Source organism: Carassius carassius, chromosome 34 (assembly GCF_963082965.1).
Source record: "Carassius carassius chromosome 34, fCarCar2.1, whole genome shotgun sequence".
In the NCBI taxonomy this organism is placed as follows: Eukaryota; Metazoa; Chordata; class Actinopteri; order Cypriniformes; family Cyprinidae; genus Carassius; species Carassius carassius.
Window position 1 is genome coordinate 9,868,452 of NC_081788.1, and position 22,619 is coordinate 9,891,070.

The 22,619-nt window shown below is 39.8% G+C and overlaps 1 protein-coding gene across 6 annotated transcripts in view; it reads right to left on the bottom strand.

Moving 5' to 3' along the window:
- The window catches only part of LOC132115460 (IQ motif and SEC7 domain-containing protein 2-like), a 63,558-nt gene that overhangs the window by 15,184 nt on the left and 25,755 nt on the right, over positions 1-22,619 (bottom strand). For 5 of the 6 annotated variants that reach the window (XM_059523948.1, XM_059523951.1, XM_059523949.1 and 2 more), the window contains exons 2-3: positions 816-1,101; positions 408-737 (exon numbers count right to left, since the gene is read on the bottom strand). In XM_059523948.1, the coding sequence (XP_059379931.1) occupies positions 408-737; positions 816-1,101 (616 nt within the window). Of the gene's footprint in view, positions 1-407; positions 738-815; positions 1,102-4,258; positions 4,403-22,619 lie in introns of those variants that run through there. The other variant, XM_059523952.1, reaches the window with a different exon arrangement.

The following is a 22,619-nucleotide window of genomic DNA, read 5'->3' on the forward strand; positions in this document are numbered from 1 at the left end:
CGCTAGCTTAAGTGAAAGTTAACGTGCCTAGCGTTTTCGACATCCTGGTGTCATGTGTCTTTACGGGACCTTTATGATTTGTGTGTGAACACACACACATATTCCGGGTAATTACTGGCTGTGTGAAAGTACAAAATCTAGTGACCTGGGAACAATTGATGGCACACATTACCCATGTATTTTCTGGAATCGCAGTGTGAAAGGGGCTATAAGGTATACGGACAAGGTATGAGGACACTACCCCACTGAAAAAAACATACAGATCAGACAGGTATGCAGAACTTTGACCAGCAGTCTTTATGTTGAAACTAGCTAAAAACCTTGTTGTTTAAGCTAGCTATGAAGCCTGTACATTAGAATCCAATGTTGGGGGCAGACCTGAAACAGTCAAACTACTGAGTACTAACTTGTTTTGAGAAGGAGTCCTCTAGATGGGTGTACTCTGGTCGTGATGGGGAGCTTGGCTCTGTGGTGCAGGTTGGAGAATGCGGAGGACCCATTCCTGGACTGTGACTGTAGTGAGTCGGGGTGGGAGGTTGAGGATGTCGGTCATCAAACGAGTACTGCAGTCGCATGTTGGAAAGTATGATGCGCCGTGTCATGCGGCTCTCAGAAGCTGAGCTGCGCAGACGCTCAAAGTTCTTGTTCATGCGATATTGACGGAATGCTGTCTGGATGGTGCGTGCTGCTCGTCTGCTCACGAAGTAACCTCCATATTTCTTCTCCAGCATCTCCACCTGCACAGAAGCAGCTTCATCAGTTATATTTGCTTCAAAAGAATGTTATCATAATGATTCTTTGTTTGCATGCCTTACCTTCTTGTCTTGTAGGTCTGTAGAGAGTTCATAACTGTCTGATAGGGCTTTGCACCTCTTGTTCTCTTCTTCCTCTTGCTTGCGTAGGGCCAGGCTAGCTGGTTGGTTGCGTGTACGCTGTGCCCAGGCAAGGCTGGCTGGGCTTGGAGGGGGCACAAAAGGCACCCGAGGGCCTGGGGGGCCACAGCTGTTGTCCCTGTAACGGTCAGAGCTGTTCACATAAGGAGATTTACTGCTGGAACTGTCTGAAAAGGGACGCGAAGCTGAACTCTGGGTTTCCTCCTCACTGAAAGGGGTGGGTGAGAGAGAGAGGAAAAGAGAGAGGAGAGAGATAATAATTCTAAAACGCCCCCATAAAGAGAGGATAAGAAAAAAATCTCAAGCAAAACAGGAATTCATGACTTTATTCATTTTCCACTGACTAAGCATTTTGAGTTTAAAGAAATCTTTAAACAGGGTAAATGTCCTAAACAAGCCTCAGGCTTTCCCAGAATTATCACACTAGGACAATTAGAACAAATCTAGTTATAATTAAGATTTAGAGAGATTTATGCAAGTTGATGCCTTAATAAGAGCTTGGTTTACTGGATCACAGATCATAGTTTATATGTTAACAATCTATTATATATTATATTATCAGTATGTTTTATCTGAAACTTTAATGAAACTTGAAATGCAATAGTAGATTTCCTGTCAAATCAACTTCTGTTTTTGACTTCTGTACCTGTCATGTGATAAGTTTTGCCATGTGCATTGCACATCTGTGGCTTCATACACAGAAAAAAAAGGTACAAAAGTTGTCACTGGGGCGGTACCTTTTCAAAAGCCAAACGTTTGTACCTAAAGAGTCCATATTGGTACCTTAAAGGTACACATTAGTACCTGAAGAATAAATATTAGTACCTAAAATGTACAAACGTGTACCTTTTGAAAAGGTACAGTACCTCCCCAGTGACAGCTTTTGTACCTTTTTTTCTGAGAGTGTATCCAACCTGTTTTCATCTCATCTCTATACTATTGACACATCCTCATATTCTGTTCCCCACACAACAGCCCTCGTCCTTAATGACTTGTAGTCGTCCGCTGTCATAAGTGACTCACTTATCTTGCAGGGTACAATCAGAGCAATCTGCATCAATTATGCAATCTTGCAAGGGTCTTCATACCAAAGTATAACATGTAATAGTACCATGTTTTCTGAAGAAAATGCAAGTGGTGCTTTCCAGTCCAAACTCACCAACATGTTACTAAGGTGCTCTTTACGGCTTCCAGAGAATTTCTTTGTGGTGACTAAAGAGTTATAAATGGTTGTTAGCACATTGCTGTGGTTTGATTGTTAGGATGTCCTGGGTTGTTGCCAGGTGCCTGCTTATGAAGTCTGCTTCAAATGACTCACATCCTGCCAATTTAATATAATTTAATAGGGTTTTTTTCATGCATTTTTTTTTTCATCTAACAGGCAAAAGTTGTAATTCCAGTTCCTTGTAAAAGTAATTACATACCACACAATTTGAGATATCATTTATGCCGGTAGCACAAACAAGTTAATCATTGACATTTAACCCTCTGGGCTTCTTCGTAAATGGGTCACACTTAGCTTCCTCCCGCCCGAAAACGGGCGAAGCCTTAAAATTGTACTTTACTTTTTCCCAGGATAACCAATCAAATATATTTTTGTTCTATAATGTTTTCTGATTATTATTTAGAATTTTTAGATTTTTTTATGATACTTTGCATTAATTATATAATTTTTATGAGCTATTTTTTCCATTAGAATTAATATATAATTTTTTTTTTTATATTTATTTTTAAAAAAAAATTCAATAAATGCAGCATTTCACATCAAAATAGAGTGCCAGCCTAAAAAAAAAATGTTCCAGGAGAAGAACTTCATCTAGTGGCTTTAAAAAATAGCCACTTTTGTGTAATGTCCTGTACCAGCCTGTAGGCTGTCTATAGCTTCCTATATATCCTATATAGAAAGGCTTTTTGATTCCTTTTGTTGTTTTAGACATGATTTCTCTATCTTATTCGTTTTTTTTATTTAGATATACATTTAGATATTCTAAAAGATGATTACTTTATTTTCTTAACAAAAATGTTTAGATAAGTATCAGGTTTTGCATTATGATTACAATCAAACTATAGCATTTGGTTAGAAAGGGAACACAATGTGTGTGTGTGTGTGTGTATGTGTGAGTGAATGTGTGTGTGTGTGTGTGTGTGTGTGTTGCATTTGAGCGAGAGTCTCTTTTTGTATTTTTTATTTATTTATTTTTGCATATTCTCAAAATTTGCTGTTGCAGTCTTACCAGTCTCTCTCTTTCTCTCTCTCTCTCTCTCTCTCTCTCTCTCTCTGTGTGTGTGTGTGTGTGTGTGTGTGTGCATTTGAGCAAGTTTTTTTTTTCATTTATTGATTTTATGTGGAATATTCTACAAATTTGCTGTTGCAGTCGCCAGTTTATCTGTGTATGTGTGTGTGTGTGTTTGTGTGCGTGGGTGTGTGTGTGTGTGGGGGGGGGGTCTTATTTGCACTCTTGATGTTCTAGAGTGTCACCCCTTCATTGCTGTACACTTTTTTTCAGCACAGTTGCTGATCTGTAGCTTGTACCACCAAAAGTTTCTCTGAGTTTTCCTATTTTTTCGTATTTCCCATTCATTTCCTATGTCGCCCGTTTTCGGGCGGGAGGAAGCTAAGTGTGACTTTTTTTTTTACGACCCTTTAACATATCAGAATCATCTCCTTGATTTTTTTGTGTGTTCATATAGGTAATACAACAAAAGTCACCAAGTTTCATACCCATCCGATGAAGCAAAAAAATTAAACATTTCAAAACGTTCAAGTTTTCGCCCGTTTTCGGGCGAAGAAGCCCAGAGGGCTAATACTTTGTATTAAGAGTTTGCAAACACCACTGCATAATAAATTACAGAAGAAGAACAGTCTATTGACCCAGGAGCGTGGTTTACAGGGTCAGAGGTGTTGACCCTTTGGTTTGCCATGGGAAATACAACAGCATGTGATCAAAACTCATAATCCTGACACAGCTTTCTGGCAGGACAGTGTGTGGGCACTTCTGAATCACTGCAGGCAACTTCCTGTTCTGTAAGACTAAGTCAGAGGAGGTTACTGAAGGAAAGATATTATCATATAATGCTAATGTACCACAATTTAGACATCTTACGAAACTATTCCCATTTTGGTTAAATGATTTTTCACTCAAACCCACACAAAGACACTTAATTGCATACAATCTTTGTTTTGCTGTTTATCACATGTAACAACAGGTAATCACTAACACCTGTCCAGAAACGGCCAGTAATACAAAAGCACAAAACCCTCCTGTTGCATTCTATTATATGTAGGAAAACAGAAACTTGACAGGTTTATAACAAAACAGCAGATAGGGTTAAAAAAAAGAAGGAAACTTTAACTGTACACTTACCACATTACTAAAAAGACCCAAATAGGTGCACACATGAACATTCACCCTGAGAACGAGAGGAGGTTTCGCTTCCTTTAAATCCAAGTTTGGGATGGAGTCGCTGAAACCTCCTGGAGTTCACCAAGTGCTGAACTTTGTTGCTTTAGAGTTGCTCTGCCGTTATGACTGACCGTCAGGAGGTCACCAACACATAGTCACATGGCCGTGCTTAAACCCTCCCTCCTCCTATTCTCTCTCCCTCTCTTTATTTACATTACACAAAGTGCACTGCTGTAGTTCACTGAAGTCAGTAGCTCGGAAAGAGTGACCGGATATCTCACTGAGCCTGGAGTTTCTGGCCAGTTAGCTTAAGGATCTCCAGCAATGGTTGTATTTATTATCTTCTTCATATTCTAGAATAGTTTTTCACACAGGTGTGTGTGTTAATTTTCTATGATGGTCATAAAAACCAGTGTATCTTTGTTGTGCTGGTCTGGTGTATTTTCCAACCTGGTCTCCTGTATTTGTATGGAGTGGACAAAAGATTGAAGTGGGGGAAGGAAAAAACAGCAATTTCCTTTTGAGCTGTACATGTAGGAAAGCTAAATCATAAATGAGATCTCTTTAATGTCTTAATTGTGTCTCCTAGTTGGAATGAGATCAAATAAGAAGCAGCTTTGAATATTTGTTTTCTCTAGAGAAAAACACCCCAGTAATCTCATGTTTAAGAAGAAATGTCAGAAATGTCTCAAATTGTGTTCATATTTGTCCAAATGAATTAGGCTGCAAAGAAATTTAAACAAAAACTCAAACATTTTCCGTATTCATAATCTTCTAAGCCATAGCATTCACTTTAGAACCATAATTGTCACTGGTGTATCTTTATATTTTAAACATCTGAGACAAAACTGATGCTTAAATGAGCTGAGTTCTTAGTTTCATTTAAATCTCTTGAAATATAATTTTCCTCTTGGTACTTCAAAGTTTTTTTTTTTAAATAAAAAAAAATATTTCCTTAAATAAAGAACCAAACAGTTCAGATCAGATCAATGTTTATTTAATAAATAGTTAAAATAATGAAAATTCTCTCATTATTTACTCATTATTTACATAGTTTTGCGGTGCACCATCCGGTTCAGTAGGTGGTGGAAATCATCTCGGTTACGTATGTAACCATGGTTCCCTGAATAGGGAACGAGATGCTGCGGTGACGTCACCACTATGGGAACACCTTCGGTGTGACGAATGTCTGAAGCCCTATACCATCCTGCCAATCCTATTGGCCAAATGGCGTTTGGCACCGCCCCACGCATGCGTACGCATCGTATACCTGGGTGCCGAGCGCCATTTCGCTCAGATTTCATGACTGAAGAAGAAGAATGCTATCAAGGTACGGCACCGCCAGGACCGCAGCATCTCGTTCCCTATTCAGGGAACCATGGTTACATACGTAACCGAGATGTTCCCTTTCATAGGTCACTTCGATGCTGCGGTGACGTCACCACTATGGGAACGCTATACCATAACGCCTGACGTACCTGATAGCTGGGATCTAAGGAAGCATCTGCTCAAGCGAAGAGAACCCGGGAGCCAGGAGCCATCCTCACATCCAGACTGTAAGACTTGATAAAAGTGCTCGGTGAGGACCATCCTGCCGCAGCACAGATATCATCCATAGAAGATCCATTGAGAAAAGCTCGAGAAGAAGCCACTGCTCTCGTGGAATGAGCTTTAACTCCTAAGGGCGAAGCGAGCCCGTGCGCCTCATAGGCTAAAGATATTGCCTCCACCAGCCAATGTGACATGCGCTGTTTTGTTACCGCATGGCCTTTATTCTTATGTCCAAAACAGACAAACAGCTGGTCAGACTCACGCCAAGGGGCAGTACGATCCACATAAGTCTTTAAAGCTCTTACAGGGCAAAGACTTAGATCTCCAGACCCCGCCTCAGCAGGGGATAAAGCCTCCAGGACCACCTGCTGAAAGCGAAAGGGATTAGGCGCGACCTTAGGGACATAATTAGGCCTCGGCCGCAACAACACCTTCACAGAGCCTGGTGCAAATTCCATGCATGAAGGTGAAACAGAGAGAGCCTGTAAATCCCCAACTCTCTTGAGGAAGGATAAAGCCATAAGAAGAACCATCTTCAGAGTCAGGATTTTATCCGGTACAGTTTCCAAGGGCTCAAACGGATGCCCTCATAAACCTTGCAACACAATGGATAAATCCCATGAGGGAACTCGCATGGGCGGAAAGACCTCAGCCGTCGCGCACCCTGTATGAAACGAGAAACCAGTGGATGACGGCCCACCGAGGCACCATCTATATACTCGTGGTAAGCTGAAATGGCTGCCACGTAAACCTTTAGAGTGGCTGGTGTCACTCCATCCGAAAAACGGTCCTGAAGGAACTCCAGTACTGAAGCCACTGGGCAGTAAACTGGATCCACATTATGAGTTTCACACCAGGTCATAAACAGTCTCCCCTTGAAAGCATATAAGCGTCTCGTAGAAGCTGCACAGGAATTCAGTATAGTCTCGGTAGTATCAACAGAAAGACCGGGACATACTAACTCACTCCGCTCAGAGGCCATGCCCACAGTTTCCATGGAGAGCCCGCTAACAGATTGATCAGGTCCGCAAACCACGGCTGTGTGTGACACCGCGGAGCCACCAGCAGCAGCTGTTCCACTTTGTCCAGCCGTACTTTGCATAATACCGCCGGGATCAAACAAATAGGGGGAAAAGCATACAAGCTGGTCCTGGGCCAGCTGTGAGCTAACGCATCCAAGCCCAGGGGTGATGGAGGGCATAGGGAGAACCATAGCAGGCAATGCGTAGTCATGTTTGACGTGAATAGTAAGCTTTAGTAAGTAAGCTTTATTTCTATAGCACTTTTCACAGACAAAAGAGTCACAAAGTGCTTCACAAAATTAATTAAAATATACACTTAACAGATATACTCATGCACAGACGAATTACGGGAAATGCTGCTGCCATTAGACCTAAAAGTCTGAGGCACAATTTCACTGTCTCCGTGCGACCCGCTTTGAAGCGCCGCACGCATGACGCAATTGACTGAGCGCGCGGGAGAGAAAGCTTTGCTGTCATCGCGCGAGAGTCCAAGTCTATTCCCAGAAAGGTTATCCGTTGAGAGGGGATTAAAACACTTTTCTGGTAATTTGCGCGTAAGCCCAGGCTGCTTAAATGATTCAGCACAAGATCCCGATGAGAGTGTGCTTGAGTCTGCGATTGCGCCAACACCAGCCAATCGTCCAAGTAATTTAAAACACGAACGCCCTGGAGCCGCAACGGGGCCAGAGCTGCGTCCATGCATTTTGAGAAAGTGCGGGGAGCCAGAGCTAAGCCAAAGGGAAGAACGCGATACTGATACGCTTTGCCCTCTAAAGCGAATCTGAGGAACTTCCTGTGTCTCTTGACGATCTGAATATGAAAGTATGCATCCTTCAGATCGATCGTGACAAACCAGTCGTTTGGTTGAATTTGAGACAAAATAGACTTTACCGTCAACATCTTGAATTTGCTCAGCCTGAGTGCAGGCGTTCCCACGCGGCCCGAAACAATATTAGCGGTTTCAAAATTTCCGCTTCCTGCAACGCTGTCATACATGTTAAATTGTCCGGGCACGAAAAGCTTGTGGCGTTCGTGCACAGGGGAAGTGTATGCGTAAGAGCCGTTGCGTCTAGTTGTGTATAATCCTGAAACGTGTCCACGGCAGGAATTAGGCCAACAGATTGAACATCGGGCTCTGAACAGCCGTCATAAAAGGGTCGTCTGTGAAGAACCCTTGAATCGCCCTTCGAATTCTGAAAGCTGGATTGCGCAGAGTGTCTGAGGGAACGTTTGGCGTTACAGCTCGATCCAATGCTGCTTGAAGCGCTGTTTGCTGCGAGACAGTCAATGTTAGAGCGCGGGGACTGCAGTGAGAGGGTTGGATGTGCATTAGCAGTCCAACAGCACTCTTTAGTGGAGGGCACAGTCCCTGGCGAACAGTAAGGAAGCGCATGCGTCAAAGTCGCTGCGTTTCGTTGTGTATAATCCTGAAGCGTATCCACGACAGGATTTAATCCAACAAGATAAACATCGGGCCACGCCGCTAGCCAGAACGCGGCAGCTGTGTGAGCCGTATAAACTGGCCGTCTTTGTCAGCCTCTTGTGCCGCCCCTCAACTCTGAAGGCCAGATTGTGCAGAGTGTCTGAGGGGGTCCTCAAATGATGGCTCAATCCAATGATGCTTGAGGTGCCTTTGCTGCGAGACAGTCAATGTTAGAGCGTGGGGACTGCATTGAGAGGGTTGGATGTGCATTAGCAGTCCAACAGCACTCTCTAGTGGAGGGCACGGTCCCTGGCAAACAGGAAGGGAAGCGCATGCGTCAAACTCGCTGCGTTTCGTTGTGTATAATCCTGAAGCGTATCCATGGCAGGATTTAATCCAAAAAGATAAATATCGGGCCACGCCGCTAGCGAGAACGCGGCAGCTGTGTGAGCCGTCATAAACTGGCCGTCTTTGCCAGGCTCTTGTGCCGTCCCTCAGACTCTGAAGGCTGGATTGTGCAGAGTGTATGAGGGGGCGCTCAAATGATAGCTCAGTTCAATGACGCTCGAGGTGCCTTTGCTGCGAGACAGTCAATGTTAGAGCATGGGGGTTGAGGACAAAAGGCTTTCTCATTAAGAACCGCCATAACGTGAAGTAAATTTGCCGAAATTAGACACGACTGGACACGCCTTCGACGAGACTTTAGGCCGCGGCCGAGTTCGGCGCGATCCGTTCGGCTAGAGAGTTAGTCAAAAACGGCATCGCTGTAACAGCAGTGCGCCCTGTCAGCAATGGTGGCGAAACCCGCGGCGTTCGTGCGCTGATTAAGGCTGCTTCAAGGACCTCGAAACCTCTTGGTTTATCCACCACACGGGTAACCACATAAATAGCTCACTGAGTTAGGGGAGGCGCGTTTCTCCTGTCTGCTCGGAGGGAGAGAACCGCATGTAGGACAAACATAGTTTGAAAAAGCAAATCTGCTGATTAACACGAGCAAGTGGAAAAACTCCAGTGCATCACTGCATATAGTCAAGCCGCACATATCGCCCCTAACCAACACCTCGTGCGGGGCCTCGGCGACCGCAGAAGCGAAACGGTGGGGGTTAGACGTGAGGCGACTTATAGAAATACACTCCAGAGCGTGGATTTTTTTTTTTTTTTTACTGTAGCGTAGGCTGTCACGGAGAGAACATGTAGAGAGGCTGCTGACGAACCTCTCATGAGTGCCTGCTCGTGATAAACCCATTATACGGCTCTTACCTTTCGTTGACTCATCGCGTCCGCGAAGAGGAGTTAACACTGCTCGTAGAAACCGCTGGAGAACGCGAGATGAATCCTAGGGCACAGATGATTCGCTTCCCTGAAGGAATGAAATCTGAGCGAAACGGCGCGCGGCACCCAGGTATACAATGCGTACGCATGCATGGGGCGGTGCCAAACGCCATTTGGCCAATAGGATTGGCGGGATGGTATAGGGCTTCAGACATTCGTCACACCGAAGGTGTTCCCATAGTGGTGACGTCACCGCAGCACCGAAGTGACCTATGAAAGGGAAACACCTTTCGTACATAGAAATGACAGAATCTGGTGAACAATTCTGCCACCTACTGGACTGGAGATTAATGGTGGCCAAACCATTGTACAGTACTATTAATCTTGAGCCACATGCATTTTTTAGTTGACAATTCTGCATGCTTTATTAGGCATTTTAGCACAATATACAGTCATTAAATTCTATCCTTTTGTGTTCCATAGAGGACAGAAGATCATACATTCTTTGGAATGACATGAGAAGAAATAAACGTTTTAGCTGGTCAATAGCTGGTCAGCTACCTGAAAACAATTTCTACTTTGACCATCAACAATAAATGTATTTATTCAAGCATTTGCAATGATGCAATGGTTTTCTTTGCAAATATTGTTTGCTAGTCAGCTATAACTGTTCAAACATATAGTACACTATTAGATAAGGCTACTTTACATAAGCAATGAACTAGTTTCAAAGTTGCTTTAACTGGGCGTCTATGCATTATCACATTTTTCTAATTCTAGCTGTCTAGTAACTTGAAACCTGCAATTGCATGAACATAAATCCCATTACATACTCTGAATGAAAGCTACCAGTTATATCACAGAGGTTTGCAATGCACCAAAATTAGTTTTACTTCTGTTTTACTTTCATACTGGTTTGGAAGTTGGCCGTAGCTTGATTTAGCACTTCACTGCAGCATGATGTAGAAATACAATCTGGAATCTGCTGCCTAATGACAAACCTGTAGTGCGGTTTTATTCTGGGAATGCTGCTGTAACATCTGCTCCTAAAATCTTCCATTTCCCCATCCCTCCCACTCTGTTTCTCACACACATGTAAGAGTGAGGGAAGCAAGGTTGCTTAGTGACAGTTGCCATGAGACCACCGTGGGAGGTGAGGCAGTCATTAAAAAGAGTGTTTCTATAGATACGGAGCACTAATACGGTAAACGTGGGTGTTGCTGGATAAGTTGCAGGTTGTGAGATTGTAAGACTTTGAATGTTACAGCAGATATATACCTCTTATATATATTTATAGGTATCTATGGTTCCATGAAGCACCTCTAACATGGAAACTTTCCATTCCATAACTTCTTTATAGTGGAAAAAGGTTCTTGAAAAAAATGCTATCTATATATATATATAGATAGATTAATATGTTTCTGGCTATTGGGGTAGGAGAGAGACTGGGAGAGGCTATAAGAGGACTAATGGTATTATGTCTTGAACAGTAGGTGGGCCAAACACTAGAACTAACCCAAATATGTGGAAATAAGCCCAAATAACACATCCCACTACTGGCCATATTTAGAAAAAACCATGTTTAGAAATAGCAAGGCAAGTTTGTTGTTTTAAGCATATTACATTTACTGAATCACCCAGGTCCACAGTAAAAGGTGGAATAGGTTATTCATTTGTAAAACCAGTGAAATGCCGAAACTTCCTTTTTATGTTTAGCTGTTTTCTTTCAACTCATCTTCATTTTCTTTATTCAGCTCATATTTGCAGTTTGCAATAAAGAACAAATCAGTACTGACAGAGTAGCCTCCTGACCTTTATATAATTTAACCCATATGATTAGGATGAGTGATTTAATTTTCTTTTATTATTTTCTCTTTCTTACAGCAAACATCAACTTACTGATGGACAAGCGTTTAACAGCGTGTTGGTCTGTTAGAAGCTGAATAATCAATATCAGCGCTTTATTAAGAATGTCTAAAGGAATTATGTGAGTCAGTATAGTATATTAATGCATGTGTTTTTGTTGCTATTTTCTCCAGTGTTATAAGAGATGTATCTTTATTCTTGCTTTCAGTTTAGGAGTAAGCAGTCCGGCTCTGTCAGGTGCTTGTTAAACAGACAGGAATGCTGTAGTAACTTGCTGAGCAGGTTGCATCAGAAACATATGTCCAATTAAACTTTTATGAGAACAAAATGCTCAGCATATTTTATTCTGGCAATAAATTCACAGGCAGAGCCGGTTTATATTCAGCAGTCCCAAGAGGTACTTGAACACTTGAGTCAAACTTTAAAAAGCCCAAACTACTGTGAGTGACATTTATGTAAAGGAAGACAGCATAAATAGACCTTTCCAAACAAACATTTAAAGAGACAGTTCATCCAAAAATTAAATTCTGTTATCATTTATTCATTGTTTTACACCTGAGATTCATTCTTCTGTTGAGCACAAACAAAGATATTTTAAAGAATGTGTGTAACCAAACAGTCGACTGCAGACTTTGACTTTAATAGTATGGAAAGAAAAATAAACATTTTGCTTAACAACATTCTTCAAAATATGTTTCGTGTTCAACAGAAGAAGGAAAGTCATAAAGGTTTGGAATAACCTGAGGGTGAGTAAATCATTCCAGAATCTTTTGTTTTTGCATGGACTATCCCTTTAACAAAAGAGTCAAACTATAAAACAAATATGTTGATCAAATTGAAGATAAGTGTTTGGGCACTTTTTGATTGTTAAATTATAAGAGAAAAGGTCTAAAATCATTTATTTGTGGATGTCATTTGGACAAACTGCTATATATAACATTGTGTAGAAACTTCCGGAAGAGTGTGCAAATACAATACTAATACTGTTACTTTAATTCAGTGGCAGGTCAGTTCACTAGAATGGTGAAAGGCATCCCTTCTGATAATAAGCTGTAATTGCTGACTAATTTGGGTGAGACTATGGGCTGTGATCTGCATTCATTGTCTTCAATCACCTTGATGTAATTAGTCTCTGATTATATTCTAATGGGTGGGAAGACACCTTTTCACAGTGCATTATATCAGCACACTGAGCAAGCATCAATAACAAGCTTAACATCAGACATATTTCAACAATGTGCTGTCGACAGCTATGATTAAAAGATGTAGAATGCATATTTTATAGCAACTTTTGTGTTTTTTACATAATTTTTTCACTGTTGGTATCTTTCACTGGTGAAAACTGTGATTTCTAACAAGGGCCCATTTCAGTCCATTAAGCATGACATGACACGGCCTGGAGACACTGCTGTAGTGGTTTCAGGACAAGTGTCTGAATGTCCTCAAGAGGCCCAATCAAAGACAGAAAAGTCCCGAAAAGGCCTTCCAAACAGTCTTACAAGGAATAATGGGAGAAACTGACCTTAAAATATTGCAAACTTTTCAGTCTGTGGTGATATGATATAATAAGCAAAGCTAAAAGTGCGCAAAATCTGGTAGTTGTGTAGCTTCATAGAGTCAAAGGGGCGTGATGAAATAATTATTAAAGAGAATCAGCACGTTATTGTGGAAACAGCTGTCACGACCAGCTTAAAAAGAGGATCAAATTTAGTCCATTTAACGTCACAGATTTCAGATTCTCCAGCCAGTATGTAATCAGTGCTATACAGACACGCTAATCTATGTTGTCAACAGAGATGAAAAGCTGTTTAAAACACACACACACACACACACACACACACATGGCAGGGTGGGTAAATGCAGTGAAGTGTTTCAGCTGTCGTTCCAATATTTTCATTACAGGCTGACTGACTGACTACCGACACTATATTTACATTTTCCTTTTTTAAATGACACACAGACCGGCTACAGATGGAGCATTTCAAGGTTAAAAGTTAATTGCCATATATATATATATATATATATATATATATATATATATATATAATTAAATACATGTAGTGAAATGATTATCCTTATAGTCCTTGTCCCACAAAGCAACAAAAAAAATAGAATCAGCTATGAATTAAGGACATACACACACATAATAAAATGTTATATAATAACCTGTCAAGAAATGAGATGTGACCAGAATATAGAAGTACAAATTAAATATTACAAAAATTCTTATGCAAAATATACAAAAATACAAACACCAAATAAATGAATATAAAAACTGATCTCAAAATAGGAGACTTCTGCAGAGTGGATAAATTAAAGTGCAAGGCAGTGTGTAGAACTCTATACAGATTTTTTCATGCATAGATTCATATTTTGGTCATTTTATTCATTCAAATGAATAAAAAAAAGTGGTATGAAAAAAAATAATCAAAAATGTTATTTAAATTTAAAATTTAATTTAATTTAATTTAATTTAATTTAATTTAATTTAATTTAATTTAATTTAATTTAATTTAATTTAATTTAATTTAATTTAATTTAATTTAATTTAATTTAATTTAATTTAATTTAATTTAATTTAATTGTTTGGACCCTACTGACTTTCATGGACAAAACACGGATAAAAACAATATTCTTTCAAATGTCTTCCTAATAAAGAAAGTCAAACAGATTTATAACAACATAAGGGAGAGTAATTTTATTTTATTTTTTTGGTGAACTTCCTGTTTAAGAAAGATACATTTCTTTAGATAAAAACAGACCACTTTCCTCAAAAACGGTCATATTTCCTCTTGACATGATGATGACACGGTGCAGCCAAGTGCATCTGAACACAACCACCATAAGTTTCCCCATGAGCTGAGCCAGCAAGCAATCCCACAATCCATTTGACCAGAGCTACACCTGAGGGTCTGTGTATTAATAAAGCGCTTACCTCTTCTCTCTTCCAGCTTTCACTCTATCCTGTCAGACATCTCCCATACTGGTGATTACTCCTCATCCATCCTCAAAGCTCATATACACTGTTTTCCTCCCTACACACACACAGCTCAGGGTCTCAAAGGAGCTCCTGCCATCTCTTCATCACACACAGTCAAACACAGAACACACTTCCACTTGTTTTTCTCTGCTCTACCTCAAACATGTTCAGCTGTTCTGTAGCTGCTGGCTATAATGAGCACACAGTCAGTAAAGGCATTCAAATCAACTGCATTATATGGCAGGAAATAATGGTCCTAAAAATAAAAAGACCAAAGTGCAAATATGACCACATCATTTCCTCTTCTTTGACAGAATAACGTCATTCTCAAACAATTACATAGAAACACTGACGCCTGAGTTTCACACTTAAACTAAGCATGAAAAACTTGAACTTCAGACATAAAAAGTTGTACTGCCTTTACCCATATATCTAATACTTTTTTATAACTTTTATCAGTAATGCACAAACCATTTTATGTGATGGGCTTTGAGGAAAATATTGTATAAGACAATCATAACAACACTTACCGTGTTGCTGCAGAGACAGTCAGCCATGCACACTGATCCTATATGGCACAACCGCACCCTCATACACACACACACACACACACACTGCAGAGTTGAATAACTACATTTCTGACAGGCTTTTGACAGCTCAAGCGCAGGGAAAAACTGTGTATAAATAAAGCTGTCTGATGCACATATGGTGGTTAATGCTGCAATATTAACACACACAGAAGTGAGGAAAGAGTGGGGGGCAAGAGTTAGAAATAGGCGAGGAATGGTTTCATTTCATACATGCATTCCTGAACAGCATGTGTGCAATCACAAAAGGGGGCGGGGCAAACTTCATGAGCTTCAGGAACAAAGCTGGTGAAAGATTCAGATAAACACAGAGTTTTCAGTCATGACGTTTATTCATATCACCAGCATGTGTGAGGTTCATTTCAATAATAGCGCCTTGTTTTCATTTTGTAAATCCAAGTTCTAAATACTAGTGGCCTTGAGAATCTCATTTGATAGTGTGCTCCTGTTCCTTTAAATATACATATGCATATCATTAAATATGTATGTCATTTAAAATGTCAACTGGATGCACTATTGTACATCAGTCATTCTCAGGAAACACTGCCATTGTGTCACTATGACTTCAGTCACATTTACAAAATGTATGGTAAGGTCTATTGTCTATTTTTAATAAAGCACAGCTCACACAGTCACTTTCAAAACAAGCAGCTTTCTGCTGGACAAAGTAACACGTTTAGATTATAAAAAATGTTATAACAATGTTTTGGAATGTTTCTGAAATAGTGATTGTTTTTATTTATTATTAATTTAAAGATTACAAAAACATTTATTGCAACATTCTGCTAGTTTTTATTTTTGCCCAAAATGTAACGTTATTTAAAAATGTATTTTTTATATTTTAAGAATGTTTTCTCTTAACACCATGAGAACACTATATAAATCATTTACTAATGAAGTCATAGAATGTTCCATAAACATTACTTTAAAAATATTTTGTCCAAACATATATAACTGTTAGTGTATATAAATGTTAGCTGGGCTGAACACATTTATAAAATCTAGATGTGAAAATCTGCCATCCTCACATGAAACTCTCAATCATGTGGATTCCTGTGACCAATGACTGGATTTTGCCTACAAAAATTTGATAAATGACAAATGGCAAATCTTACCAGCAATGGTAAGTGTGACAGCACATTTGATATAAATATAATGTGTAATGCCAAAAAAAAAATTTATTTGAACATCAGCTCACAAAATTGTTCAGTTGTAACATTTTCTGTGGCCACTTACGCTATATATATATTTTTTTAATTTTCAGGCAAAAATGGCAGCATGTCCTGATAATGATTGACTTTATTCATAGTGGCACATTCAGCTCTAATATATTCCTCCTACAAGAGGAAACAACAAGAGTAAACATTAATTATGAACAGTAGGTTAACACAGCACAAATTCAGCGAGCACAGTGACATTTGAGATACTATTCATTTACAACAAAGGGTCTCAATTAACAGTGTCTGAAATGTGGATTTAATTATATTAAAATGTCAGCATAGAAAGGAAAGATGAAAGATTATTATATTTATAGTCAGCCGATAGTATATGCGTTTTATAATACTATCTGACATCTCACACGGCTGCAAACTCACTGTATCTTTGTTCATTGTTCATTTAAACATAAAGCAGCTTTTATTATAGAGAAGCATTACTGTGTGATATTTCTGTACAGAGAAATATAGAAGTACACTAATAATAGAGGCTAATAGACACACAAAGTACTGTTCTCCTGTTTATGCACCAGTGTCACTGTCCCCAACTGAATACACTATTCATTTATTGATTGATATGATTATAAAGTTTTTCAATTCCTTTACAAACATATATAACATCAGTTAATCGAGACTAGACAAGCTATTCAACATGCAATTACAAAAACTGTACCAAAAGAATCACAGAGTCCTGTTATCACAGAGTTCAACCAACTAATGTCAATCAAGCTGTTCCACTCATGCTGATTGGCTGCAGGTTAGCGAGAGGAGGGGCTACTGCACCCGGAGGCGGTGCAACAGAACTGATGGACAGAATCAGTCTCGCCCTCCTCCTCCTCCTCCTCACTCATGATGAGGGACAAGAGGGTCAGACAGTTGAAAGAGAGATACAGTGACAGAAAGTCAGAAAAAGAGAGATGAAAACACATAAAGAACATGAAAAAACAGATACAAAATGATTGAGTTTAATTTTATGTACCTGAAATAAGCTAAGTGCTACACCATTGATATGTTAGATTGGTTCATAGTGCTCAGACTGCTTTGCTCAAATGTGTCCACTAGATGGCAAACTCAACACATTCCACTAGATGATAAATCACAGCTTTATGTGTCATCTGTACTGGAGCACCACAAAACATTTAGCCTGTTTGCAAACTGTATAGTTTTTCTGTATAACAACCAATTGCTTGCTACTGTTTAGCTAAAGTGTATAAACAATACAGTGACTGTAAGCACTCTTTAATTTGATGCAAATAAAAAGGTTGTGAGGGAAGGTTGTTTCCACCGCAGGAACTTTACCCAGGAACTAGGGACTTTGGGCTGGTACTCGGTGTGCTTCCATCGCAGGAACCAGGGACTAAATAAAATTCTGGGTAAAAAATGCCCCTCAGAAAGTCCCTGCTGGCGAGGTGGTACTTTTAAAAGTTCCAGAACTTTCGGGGGCGAGAAGGGTATTCCTGCACAACCAGAGGCTGTAGTTTCAGGACCGCGACCCTTGGACCGCAGCTTTAGGACCCTAGTTTTTTATGTATAAAATATCTTTCATAATTAAACTGCACTGACTGCCTAGTTGCAGTATGTGTTAGCCTGTTGTTTTGGCATTGTTTTGCCTATCCCAAATATATAAAAAAAAAAAAAATATATATATATATATATATATATACAACCCGAATTCCGGAAAAGTTGGGACGTTTTTTAAATTTTAATAAAATGAAAACTAAAAGACTTTCAAATCACATGAGCCAATATTTTATTCACAATAGAACATAGATAACATAGCAAATGTTTAAACTGAGAAAGTTTACAATTTTATGCACAAAATGAGCTCATTTCAATTTTGATTTCTGCTACAGGTCTCAAAATAATTGGGAAGGGGCATGTTTACCATGGTGTAGCATCTCCTTTTCTTTTCAAAACAGTTTGAAGACGTCTGGGCATTGAGACTATGAGTTGCTGGAGTTTTGCTGTTGGAATTTGATCCCATTCTTGCCTTATATAGATTTACAGCTGCTGAAGAGTTCGTGGTCGTCTTTGACGTATTTTTCGTTTAATGATGCGCCAAATGTTCTCTATAGGTGAAAGATCTGGACTGCAGGCAGGCCAGGTTAGCACCCGGACTCTTCTACGACGAAGCCATGCTGTTGTTATAGCTGCAGTATGTGGTTTTGCATTGTCCTGCTGAAATAAACAAGGCCTTCCCTGAAATAGACGTTGTTTGGAGGGAAGCATATGTTGCTCTAAAACCTTTATATACCTTTCAGCATTCACAGAGCCTTCCGAAACATGCAAGCTGCCCATACCGTATGCACTTATGCACCCCCATACCATCAGAGATGCTGGCTTTTGAACTGAACTCTGATAACATGCTGGAAGGTCTCCCTCCTCTTTAGCCCGGAGGACACGGCGTCCGTGATTTCCAACAAGAATGTCAAATTTGGACTCGTCTGACCATAAAACACTATTCCACTTTGAAATAGTCCATTTTAAATGAGCCTTGGCCTACAGGACACGACGGCGCTTCTGGACCATGTTCACATATGACTTCCTTTTTGCATGATAGAGCTTTAGTTGGCATCTGCTGATGGCACGGCAGATTGTGTTTACCGACAGTGGTTTCTGAAAGTATTCCTGGGCCCATTTAGTAATGTCATTGACACAATCATGCCGATGAGTGATGCAGTGTCGTCTGAGAGCCCAAAGACCACGGGCATCCAATAAAGGTCTCCGGCCTTGTCCCTTACGCACAGAGATTTCTCCAGTTTCTCTGAATCTTTTGATGATGTTATGCACTGTAGATGATGAGATTTGCAAAGCCTTTGCAATTTGACGTTGAGGAACATTGTTTTTAAAGTTTTCCACAATTTTTTTACGCAGTCTTTCACAGATTGGAGAGCCTCTGCCCATCTTTACTTCTGAGAGACTCTGCTTCTCTAAGACAAAGCTTTTATAGCTAATCATGTTACAGACCTGATATCAATTAACTTAATTAATCACTAGATGTTCTCCCAGCTGAATCTTTTCAAAACTGCTTGCTTTTTTAACCATTTGTTTCCCCCGTGCCAACTTTTTTGAGACCTGTAGCAGGCATTAAATTTTAAATGAGCTAATTAAGTGGATAAAAGTGTAAACTTTCTCAGTTTAAACATTTGCTACGTTATCTATGTTCTATTGTGAATAAAATATTGGCTCATGTGATTTGAAATTCCTTTAGTTTTCATTTTATTAAAATTTAAAAAACATCCCAACTTTTCCGGAATTCGGGTTGTATATATATATATATATATTCCAGTTGAATATGTTAAACAAATGTTTCTTATTTATCTGTCTCTGTCTCTCACTCTCTCTTTCTCTAGATTTGAAGCCTACAGCCATTCTATCCATGCAGCAACTAATGGAAAAGGGTTCACTTTGGTGCTGTTGAGATGTTGTCGCAAAAATGACTGTATATATATATATATATATATATATATATATATATATTTATATATAAATAAACATTATTGGATCATTCTTGTGTCTTGTCTTGCCTCTCAACAACTTTTAAAATATTGGCTGTAATTTAGTGACTCCATACGCTTATTCCAACTTTAACTTACCTGATAATGAGCTAATTCACCTTAAGGAGGTTAATCAATATACTGTATAATTCAAGAGACTAAGACTTTTAAGGTTCTTCATTTTTTACAATTGTTTTAAAATTGATATACATCAATTTTACAAAATTGATATTTCATTTATATTTTGTGTAAATTCATGTTTAAATTTAAAATTGTGACTCAAAGCACACTTAGTTATTAACCTCTGCTGCATTTTGAATCAAAAGTCACATTTAAAAACAAATACTACTGAGATTAATATATTGATGCTATATCCCATGTAACGTGACTGCAAACTAAACCAACAGGGTACTAGAACTGCGGATCTTAAACTGCAGCCATCGCTATATCATCCAGTACAGTAGGTGGCGCTGTCACGAAAAACTACTGCGGTCCTAGATCTGCGGTCCTGAATCTGCAGCCTCCGATTGTGCAGGAACATACTATTGTTGGGGGCGGGCCTTGGGCGCTAAACATCCTGATTGGTTGAGTTCACGCAGCATTGTGATTTCGACCACCATTTATTCTATATATTATTGATATAATATTTCGTTTCATTGTAATGGCTGTATATATACACATTTCTCTGAACTAAGTACATTTCTGCGGCTGTTATTATATTTAAATGAAAACGAAAGGAGGCAGTGGTATTTGCAATCATAATTAATTTTATTGTAAATATACAGAGAGGAAAATAGCAGTAGCCAAGGCGAGCTGACTGAAGTTATCAAGTACGCTGCTGTTTGCAGAATTACCGGATTTGCGTCATCACGGACATCACACTCCCGAGTCGAACGCACAAAGTCTGAACTACCGAGGATGCAAGTCTAAAACCAAACGTACTTTGTATTGAGAAATGCGCGCAGACCTACGTCACCAGACTATTTGCCTAATCTTCCCGGTACTTTACACCGCGGTGGAAACACAGAAAGCATCAGGTCTGGGGGAAAAAAAAGTTCCTGGTACAAATGTTCCGGGTAATTTCGGTGGAAACGCGGCATTTGTGACTGTTTTTAATATTTTGTATCAATTAAATTTACTTTTACATTGAAATAATTGGTTAACTAAATAATTTTGTTATCAAAATGCAGTGTATATACACCTTGAACAATACATTTGACTGTTTTAAGCAACATCAGCGCATGGCTGGAAGCATCTGTACAGTTTTTCATAGCAGCCAACATCTTAAAAATGCTCTTAAAATCACTTTCATAAACATTTTCTTCAGAACGACTTTATGAGCGCTTTACACAAAACGTCTTCTCGTTTCATGAATGAGGCCAACTGAGCAGACTGTAGTTCAATCCATCACATCGTTTTTCATCCGCATCGAATTAAATGGCTCAAACCCATGAGTGAATCACACTCAGAACGATGCTAAATGAAATTAAAGAGTGAAACACGATATTAGAGTGAAGAAAATCGGTAAGTGAGAGTCTGTCAGAGTCTAAAGTAATGAGGTTGCTTTTATTTAGGGAAGCATTCTGCCAGCAGACGTGCGCACGAGGCTTTAAATGGCACAGTTGAGGAAAAGAGGATAGAGAGCGACAGATCAAGTTCACACTCTGTCTCTTCTTCTACTCGCTCTCAATCATGGTTGTTCTGTGAGGCTTAAACTGAGCCAGCCATGTTTGATCCTGCGTGTACACAGAGTTATTGAGAAGCTGGAGGGAGAGAGAGAGAGAGAGAAAGAGAGAGAGAGCGAATGAAGGACACTGGTGGACAGAGATAGAGAAATAAATGAAGAATTGATGGGGGACGAGGTGAAAGTTGTAGTGACTATATATGACAGGCATATGTCAAACTGTAAGACATTAATTAGTACCACTCACTTCCTCAAGCGCCAGTCTGACAAGCCTCATCTAGCGTCTTCTCTGACAGAGCTAAAGTGATCACTTCCTCTTCCACAGTCCCTGAAGTGTCCTAAACTTTTGAGCAATGCAATTTCAGAAGGAGGGTACAAAGTTTTCACTGGAGTGGTACCCTAAGGTACAAAAGCTAAACGCTACATCTCTGTAGCACACTCAACCCTAAATGACACATATAAGACAAATACATATTAGTACCTACTTTTATTTATAGGACATTGTGCAGACAGGAAAGTAGTGGTAACAGAGGAGCGGGATCGGGACATGAACCAGGTCAGACTCAAACCTGGGCCCTTGAGAGTCAACAGCTCACATAAGTTCAGTGTAGTTTAACTTGCAAATGAGCAGTGATGAAGTCACCAATGGGAGGTGGATCACCTGCACTCCCATTGGTAGTTTCTGCATTGTGTAACTGCTCATTTGCATTTGTCACTGCAAATGGCTGTAATTGTGAACAGTTCTTCAGGATGATGTGGGAATCTCAAGAGGGAAAATGGGCGGAAGTGGCATTAAGGAATGCTGTGGGTACAGAAACTAAGGGAACTAAGGTATTTTGGCTCTGTTGGCCCTCTGTTGGCCCTCTGCTGGCCCTTACCTGGCCCTCTCTGAGCACCTGCTGGAGGCCGGCTCGGGTCTGCCCAGCCTGGAAGGGCAGCAGAACTGATGGTGACTGTGGCTTTTAGCTGGCTGATGGGAAGTGAAGGTGGAAGCTGAGGAGAGATGAGTGATTGTGGAGCAACTGGAGGATGAGTGTAGTCTGACACCTCTGAGAGAGACAGAGAAAGGGATGGAAGGATGAGTGGAGAGCAAATAAAGGGACAGAGATGGACAGAGTAAGAAGCAGATAAGCAGACAATAGCAGAAACATGCAAACAAGCAAAAGCAGTTCATACAATACAGGAAAAGTTAGAGAGACAATGAAATGAGATGTTAAAAGTATTAA